The following is a 9407-nucleotide window of genomic DNA, read 5'->3' on the forward strand; positions in this document are numbered from 1 at the left end:
CGAAGGGTCACCTTCACCCACCCCCCCAACCCCCGCCCACACTTACTTTTGGCCAAATCCTCATCAAGTCTTGTTGCAGTCATCTCTCAATCGCTCTTCCACGTCAACTCTGCCACAATCGTTCACATTCAAACCCATCTAGCTATCAGGAATATATGATGTGAAGCCCAGGACATTACTCAGTGGGCAGAGCAACAGACTTATAAGCAAGAGGTACCAAGTTCAATCCTGATCACTTCATACCACAGGGATGCCTTGGAAATCTCTTCCTAGCCAATCAGTCTTTATATGGAAGGAAGGGAGGGAGGGAGGCTGGGTGGTGGTGCACCTGGTTAAGTGCACACATTACAGTGTGCAAGGACCTGGGTTCAAGGCCCTGGCCCCCCCATTTGCAGGGGGAAAGTTTCACGAGTGGTGAAGCAGGGCTGCAGGTGTCTGTCTCTCTCTCTCCCCTCTCAAATTCTGATGATTTCTATCCAATAAATAAAGATAATCAAAATTGTTTAAAAAATTTAAAAAAAAGGAAGAAAGGTAAAGAAGTGAAAAGAGAATACTTGGCTCATGCCACTACACTGCTTATACCTTCTGACAATCTCCTAGACTCTTAGGGAAAACTAAAATCCTAAATATGGCCTGTAAGACACGAAGTAGTTCTTTTTCTATGGCTCTTGTTCCCCAACAATTAGAGCTCTCTCTGGTCCTCAAATCCCTAGTCATTCTATTAACAGGTGCCTTGCAAAAGCTGCTCCCTACTCCCTTTATCAAGTATTTTTTGGCTTGTTTAATTAATTTATTTGCATTATTTATTTATTGGGCAGAGACAGAGAGAAATCAAGAGATGGGGAGACAGAGAGGGAGAGAGACACCTACAGCCCTGCTTCACTGCACATGAAGCTCTCCCCCTACAGGTGGGGAACAGGGGCTTGAACTTGGGTCATCAAAGAATCAATATTTACAACTTTACAGTTCAGCCTAAAATCACTTGCTAAAGGAAGCACTCAGATCACAAAAATCTCCCTCTCCCCCACCCCACACCCAAAGCACTGCTCAGCTCTGGCTAATGGTGGTGTTGGGTACTGGACCTGTGACCCAGAGCCTCAGGCATGAAAGTCTCTTTCTTCTATCAGGGTTATTGCTAGTGCTGGGTGCCATCACTATGAGTCCACTGCTCCCAGTGGCCATTTTCCCTTTTTAAAAAATTCTTCTTTCATTCCACACCTGACATCACCTAAGGATGATGGATCCTCATATTGGAGCAGCATGGAATGTTCCTACTCATGACCACAAAATGTGAGCTCAGATCTACAGGGATGCAGAGCTCACATAGGCTCCTAAGCTGAATATGGGCCCCAGGTCACATCAGATTGATGGGGTTTACAGTAGCTCCCAAATATGGAAACCCCATATTTGGGAGCTATTCTCTTCCCTAATCCGGCTTTCTGGTCCTTTTCCCAGCCATGATGACATCATCTCCCCAGATAATAACTTGGAACCATTTGCATATCAGATTTCAGGCTCAGGGGAAAAAAGGAAAAAACAAAAAACATAAAAACAACCTAGTATAGCCATAGGCCCTTTGGAGTATAACTAAAATATGCCTACTAGCTATCTACAAAACGGAGATCCCCACCCCCCCCAGCTCTTCATCTGCACTATTCCAGCCTTTAGGTTTATGATTGTTTGGCTTTATATGTCAACTCTCTTTTCAGCCACTAGGTTCCAGATGCTAGCATGATGCCAAACAGACTTCCTTGGGCAGACAACCCCACCAATGTGTCCTGGAGCCCCACTTCCCCAGAGTCCCACACACTAGGGAAAGAAAGAGACAGGCTGGGAGTATGGATTGACCTATCAATGCCCATGTTCAGCGGGGAAGCAGTTACAGAAGCCAGACCTTCCACCTTCTGCATCCCACAATGACCCTGGGTCCATACTCCCAGAGGGATAAAGAATAGGAAAGCTATCAGGGGAGGGGATGGGATGCAGAGTTCTGGTGGTGGGAATTGTGTGGAGTTGTACCCCTCTTATCCTATGGTTTTTGTCAGTGTTTCCTTTTTATAAATAATACAAAATATAAAAAAATATTCTTCTTTCAGTTATACTTGACAGAACAGGGCAGAGAGAAATTGAGAACAGAGGGGAGACAGAGAGGGAGAGATAAACAGAGATATCTACAGATCGGTTCCATGGCTCATGAAGCTTCTCCCCTGTAGGTGGGGAGTGGGGGTTCGAACCCGGGACCCTGTGAAAGGCGCTATACGTGCCTAACAGGCACACCACCACCCGGCGCCCCGTAAAATCATTCTCTGCTCTGAAAGCTGAGTGAATGAACAAGTACTGAGCAAGGAAGGAAGAGCAGAGTGGTGCCTGCTCGGACAGCTCCTCCACTCCCAGTGATGGTTTTTATTGTTTTTGATGAAGGGTGAACAATGGGCAGGCGGGGCGGGGCAGAGGGGGTGGGAGAAGAGGCAGAGAGGAGGAGACCGGCAGCAGGGCTCCACAGCCCAGATCCTGGCACACGGGAACGACTGAGTGCTACCAGATACGCCACTCTGGCACGGGCCATGCTCATGCCCACGGCATGCCTGCAAGTCAGGAGCTCTACCACTGTGCCACTTTCCCGGCTGCACAGCTCCAGTGTTAAATAACTATGCCAGCACGAGCGGAAGCGGCTTTCCCAGCATGCCAGGAGGCAGGGGGGAGACCCTGAGGAGCGGGCTGAGAAGAGACCGGAGATGGGGAGGCGACTGAGTGCTGGTGCAGGGTAGACCCCAGAAGGTGGGTAACTCCAGAAGGAGGGTAAACCCAGAAGGTGGGCAACCCCACAAGGTGGCTAACCAAAGAAAGTGGGTAACCCCACAAGGTGGGTAACCCCAGACCAAAAGGCCCGAGTCAGCCCCACCCCAGCAGAAAGCCCACCTTGGTCTGAGTGACCGCAGATATTCCAAACCTGTAATTTATTCCAGAGAGGCCACGGATAAGAAGAAGAAACTATTACTCAGCAGCTAGATCCAGGACTGCAAAAGGCTGGGTGGCGGGGGCACACCCGGCTGAGTGCCTGCGCTTCCACAGGCAAGGACCCAGGTTCAAGACCCCTGTCCCCAGCTGCAGGGGAGGAAGCTTCACCAGCAGTTAGGCAGTGCTGCAGGTGGCTCTCTTTCTTTCTCCCCAACTTCTTTCCCTATTTCTCTCTACATATGAGGAAAAAAAAAAAAAGGAAGTGGTCATCAGGGCGGTGGCAAAGAGATAAAGCAAAGAAAAATAAGTAACTAGCAGCAAACCAGGATTGTGAAGTAAAAGGTTATAACGGTTGCAGAAGCCACAGGAGGTGACCACCACGGCGGATTCTTAGCCTTCCCCCACCCTCATCCTACTTTGAAAACTTTTTTTTTTTTTTTGATGGGGGTGGGAGAACACAATGACTTTGGGTTAAGTGCACAGAGACCCAGTTTCAAGCCCCTGGCCCCCACCTGTGGGGGGGGGGGGAGAGGAAGCTTCAGGAATGGCAAATTTAGCAGGTCTGCTGGTGTCTCTGTATATTTTACTCTCTACCTCCTCCTCCCCTCTCAATGTCTCTCTCTACCCGATACTAAATATATATTAGAATAAAAAGAGAAAGGAAAAACGTGGGTACATTCTCAGCTCAACCCACTTTGGGAAAATCGCCTGTGGACTGACTCTTCCAGCTACCTGGATCTGGGCCAAAGACACAATCCTGACCAACTCCCACATCTCAGAAGCATTTGCTTGGGGCCGGGCAGCGGCGCACACATGACCGGGGGTGCACAGGGACCCGGGTTCAGGGCCCCTTCCCCAACCCGCAGGGCTGGAAAGCCTCAGACGTGGTGGGAGCAGGGCTGCAGGTGTCTCCATCTCCCCCGCCCCCCCAGCTTTTCTGTCTCTATCCAGTAATACGGCAACAAAGGTGTTTTATAATGAAAGAAAAAGAAAACGAAGAAGCGTTTCCTCCGGCCTCCGGAGAGACAGCTCAGCTTGTCAGAGCACCAACCCGCAAGCCCAAGGCCTCGGCGGCCACAGGTCCGAGTCTAGCGCACCTCAGGCTGCAGCTGCCCGGCACCGTGGCTCCTCTCTCCTCTCTCTCTGTCTGTTCTCCCCCTACCCGCGCTCAGGAAAATAAAAAGTTCAGAAGGCAGACCTGCCACCTTCTGCACCCCACAATGGCCCTGGGTCCATACTCCCAGAGGGATAAAGAATAGGAAAGCTGTCATTTTATAAATAAAAAAATGAAAAAAGAAAAGAAAAGTTGACTGGTGGATTGCACCAAGGCCAAAGACTCTGGGGTGGGGGGCTCAGGTCCCGGGGCCTGATGGCAGAGGAGGACCTGGTGGGGTGCACTGTTCTGTGCAAAACTGGGAAGTGTCACGCGTGTACAAACTATTGTGTTTCACTGTCACCTGTAAAACGCTAATCCCCCAATAAAGAAAAATAAGCAAAGAAAGGAAAGTTGAAGGGGGCCAGGTGGCGGCGCACCTGGTTACGGGCTCACAGAACAGTGCACAAGGCCCCGGGTTCAAGCCCCTGGTCCCACCCGCAAGGGGGGTGGAGGGGAGCGTCACAAATGGAGAAGCAGGGCTGCAGGTGTCTGTCTCTTTCCTTCCCTACCTCCTTCCTCCCCTGTATCTTTATCCAATATTAAATATACCTTTAGTTTATTCTGCATTAAAAAAAAACAACAACTTTAACAAATTGGAAAAAAGAAAAGAACTCTTTCAAAGAACCTCCCGTGGGTCACAGCGGCCCTCGGTAGGTCGGTCGGTCAGTCTGTCTGTCTGTGCTCCAAGTGCGGCTGGGTGTCTCTCGTCGATGGATGGCGCGGTTCCTGCCACTGAGTGTGTGTGTGTGGGTGGGGGGGTCACCTATAGGTCAACAGTCCTGCAGGCAAAAGGGTGTGTGTCTGTCTGTCTGTCTGTCTGGGGGGACGACACCATAGCACTTCCGATCGCATCGAGGTGGACGAGTGGATTGGATTGCGGGGGTGAGTGGGCCGGGCAGCACAGGAACTTCACGAAAAAAAGAAAAAGAGAGAGAGAGAAAGAAAGGAAGGAAGGAGACAGGTACCTGCCATGAAAGAAAAGAAAACGGGGACCTGCAAAGAAAGAAAGAAGAAAGAAAGAAAGAAAGAAAGAAGACAGACAGACGGGGACTTGCCAAGAAAGAAAGAAAAAAAGAGAGAGAGAGAAAGAAAGAAAAAAAAATTTTTTTTAATTAAAAAAAAAAGAAAGAAAGAAAGAGACGGGGACCTGCCAAGAAAGAAAGAAAGAAAAGACGGGGACCTGCAAAGAAAGAAAGAAAGAAAGAAAGAAAGAAAGAAAGAAAGAGAGAGACGGGGACCTGCCAAGAAAGAAAGAAAGAAAAGACGGGGACCTGGAAAGAAAGAAAGAAAGAAAGAAAGAAAGAAAGAAAGAAAGAAAGAAAAGAAAAGAAAGAAAAGAAAAGAGAAAGAAGATGGGGACCTGCCTGCTTGGAGCTCCCCTGCCTGTCCGTGTCGGTTCTCAGAACCTCCCCGGCCCGAATCTGGGAGAGCAGCTACGGACGGACGGACGAACGGACGGGCCGACAGACAGACGGACGGACGGACGGACGGACCGACGGCCGCCGCCCGGCGCTGGAGACGCTCGGGCCGTACCTGGAACTCGAGGGTGCACTTGGTGCCCTGCGTGATGTCCTCGTAGAAGCACTGCTTGGCGTTGTCCGGCAGCTCGAAGGTGATCTCGGAGGCGCCGCCGGGCCCCGGCAGCGGCAGCAGCAGCAGCGGCAGCAGCAGCAGCGCGAGTAGCCGGCAGCCCCCGCGGCCCACGGAGGCCGCCCAGCGCTGCGCCGAGCCCGGTCGCGGCATCCCGAGGCGGCGGCGGGGAGACGCGGCGTCCGGTCTGCGCAGACTCGTCGCGCTCGGCAGGCCTCGGCTCGGGCCGCACGGCGGGGACGTGCGGCGGACCGGCTCCCGGCGTCGGAGAGACTCCGGGGAGAGGAGCGGACGCCGGGTGCGGGTCGGAGGGAAGCTGAGCGAGCCGGCCCCAGGGGGCAAGACGACGAGTCGGACGGAGGAGAGAAAGCCGGCTGAGAAGCGGCGGAAGAGGCCCGAGGTGGCCGGAAGTGGGGTGAGAGTTGGCGGAGATGGGCGAGGCTTGAGGCACCTGCGCCAGTGACCCGGATGTGCTCTCCTCGGAGGGGCGGGAGGAGCGGTCCCCCGCGACTGAATACGTGGAAACTCGTGAGGCGCCGGCTCGGCTTTCACCACTGTCTGGAAGAGGGGCGTGGTCAGCGCAGGGAGCGTGGAGGGGCGTGGCCAGCGCGAGGAGCGTGAAGGGGCGTAACCAGTGGAGGGAGCGTGGGGGGCGTGGTCAGTGCAGGGTACGTGGAGGGGAGTAATCCCTGGGGGGAGCGTGGAGGGGCGTGGCCAGCGCGAGGAGCGTGAAGGGGCGTAACCAGTGGAGGGAGCGTGGGGGGCGTGGTCAGTGCAGGGTACGTGGAGGGGAGTAATCACTGGGGGGAGCGTGGAGGGGCGTGGCCAGCGCGAGGAGCGTGAAGGGGCGTAACCAGTGGAGGGAGCGTGGGGGGCGTGGTCAGTGCAGAGTACGTGGAGGGGCGTAATCATTGGAGGGAGCGTGGAGGGGCGGGGCCAGAAGGCATCTGGGCTGGGCTTGCTGCTTCTAGGCGACTGTGGGCCTTAGGCAACCACTGGCTTTGACAGCTCAGCTGAACGCCATTGGTAGAGCTTTTTGCAATTCGCAGCTCGTCTTTTATTATTATTATTTTTTAAGTTTTTCAGAAATTCTGCCAGGAGCCTGGTGGTGGCGCACCTGCTTAAGAGGACACGGTGCAGAAGGATCCAGGTTCAAGCCTTCGGTCCCCACTTGCAAAGGGAAAGCTTCATAAGTAGCGAAGTAGTGCTGCAGGTGTCACTCTCCCTGTTTCCTCCTTTCTTCTCAACTCTGTCTGTCTCTATATAAAAAGATAAAAAAGGAAGGAGGGCAAGGGAGAGAGAGAGAGGGAGAGAGAGAAAGAGGGAGAGAGAGAGAGAGAGACAGACAGACACAGACACACACACACACACACACACACACACACACACAGGGAGAATTGTTTGGGAGAGGCAGTTTAGCAACGAATGCAAATTCTGGGATTATCCAACTGCTGGAGTTCTAATTCCTGCTCTGCAACTTTAGCTGTGCAATCTTGGGCCAGCTTCTTAATCTCTTGTCTTCATCATGTATTTATAAAATGTAATTATTACTGGTTTCAAGATTGGGTGGGTGGGTGGTTGTCATTCTGTAAGGACTAGATAAGCTTTTGTTAAGCACAAACATCTATTGAGCATCTCTCTCATCGTTAGACACTGTGCTAACTACGTTACATGTATTATGCTTTTCAGTTCTTCAAACTCACCCATAAGGAAATATTCTTATTTTACTGAAGAGAAAAACTGAGGATTATTATTATTTTGTTGCTGCTGTACTGGGGCCTAGCACAAATGATTTCACCGCCTACAGACATGGTTGTAGTTGAGCCTCAGTGTCTGCACGGCCCCAACATTCCCAGCAGCCATTTTTTAAGTAGAGGGTGAGAAAGAGAGAGACACCTGCCGCACCAGTGAAGCCCCCGACACCATGCAAGTGTGTGTGTGTGTGTGTGCGGATTAATGACTTACAGTAAATACAGTTGTTGATACATGTATAAAATTTCTCAATTTTCTGCAAAACACCCAGCCTAGGTCCTCCTCCACCATCATGCACTAGGACCTGGAAGTTCCTGCCCCCGCCCCCAGTCCTTTGCTTTGGTGCAATACACCTTTTTCCTTTCCTTTCCTTTCCTTACTTAATATATATATATATATATATATATATATGTGTGTGTGTATGTGTGTGTTTTATACATTTATTTATTTATTTCCTCTTTTGTTATCCTGGTTGTTTTATTGTTGTAGTTATTGTTATTATTACTGATGTCGTCATTGTTGGATAGGGCAGAGAGAAATGGAGAACAGAGGGAGTGGAGGGGAAGACAGAGAGGGGAAGAGAAAGACACCTGCAGACCTGCTTCACTGCCTGTGAAGTGACTCCCCTGCAGGTGGGGAGCCAGGGGCTCTAACCGGGATCCTTACGCTGGTCCTTGCGCTTGGTGCCACGTGTGTTTAACCCACTGCGCTACCACCTGACTCCCTTTTTCTTTTTTTAACTTGAGACAGCAAGAGATATCATAGTACATGCACTTCCCCATATCATGACATTGCAATGTGATTTAGGATTGAACCTGGCCGTAGGAAATGGAAAAAAAAAAAACTTGCCCTACCCAATAAGCTTTCTCTTGTAATAGAAAATATTAATAGTAATGAACAGATCCTTAATTCTTAAACACTTTCCTATGCAAATGAACATAAATTAGGTGTTACTTTTTTTTTTTTTTTTTTTTTTTAGATAAATGACCATGGTAAGACACCTGCACTTTAAGATGGTAAGCAGAGGAAATAGAGACAGGGAAATCAGAGGGTAAGGGTGGCAGGGCTAAGAGCTGGTGATGGGGAAAAGGGGATACAAGATGGCCTTCCAGCAGCCTGAGGTGCCACCAAGGAGCTGAGATTTGAGGAAGGCTGCACCTGCTAAGAATGGGGCCAGGAAAGAAGCATTATTTATGTCTGAGTAGAAGGGAGACTGAGCTTCAAAGATGGAAGCAGTCGGTTCTGTTTTAAGCTCTTGACTTTGGGCAAGTAACATTGTGTTTCTAAATATTTTTCTTCATGAATACAAATGTACCAGGAAGGAATGATGAATGCAGTACACTGGTAGATATGTTGTGACCCCCCAACAGGAGTTTGGGGCTATTAGCATACGAATGACATCAGCCTGAGGCTGGGACACAGAAGGGAAGGTATAAATGCCTGGACTTGGAGTAGATCACTCTCTTTAGCTGCTGCTGCTTCTCCTGGTCAGAAACATCTCGGTGGAGGTGTTGCAGGTATCCGCCATGGCTACTTCTCCTGGGAACTGAACATGTGTGACTCTGCTAGCCGGTAAACTTTTAGACCCCTCTACATGAGCAACCTATACCTCAGTTGATAATTGTTTATTTTATGGAACTAAACTTTTGATAACTATACTGAGACTTTATGGACCTAGCGTTCTCTTAACTGCTGATGATAATTGTTTGTTTTGCCTTTTCCTGTTTCACCCCAATAAACCTTGTATTATTTAAACCCGTTCCCAGCGCCCCGCTGTGAATTCTTTTATGCGCCATAGCTCTCCCAAACCCTTTGATAGACAAAAAATTTAAAGTACAATAATACCAGGTGTTGTTATGTATAACAGCAAGATTCTTCATACGGCACTGGTGGCAAAGTGAATTTGTACCACCACTGGAAAAGCAATGTGGCATTTGTTGTCTATCAAAGC

General features: G+C 50.1%; 1 protein-coding gene across 1 annotated transcript in view; it reads right to left on the bottom strand.

Moving 5' to 3' along the window:
* The window catches only part of LOC103112541 (uncharacterized), a 48059-nt gene extending 41794 nt beyond the window's left edge, over positions 1–6265 (bottom strand). Inside the window, exon 1 of the mRNA XM_060171280.1 lies at positions 5648–6265. Within this exon, the coding sequence (XP_060027263.1) occupies positions 5648–5857 (210 nt within the window). The 5' untranslated portion in view covers positions 5858–6265. The remainder of the gene's footprint in view (positions 1–5647) is intronic.
* Between the last annotated feature and the right edge of the window lie 3142 nt (positions 6266–9407).

Source organism: Erinaceus europaeus, chromosome 2, assembly GCF_950295315.1.
Source record: "Erinaceus europaeus chromosome 2, mEriEur2.1, whole genome shotgun sequence".
Lineage (NCBI taxonomy): Eukaryota > Metazoa > Chordata > Mammalia > Eulipotyphla > Erinaceidae > Erinaceus > Erinaceus europaeus.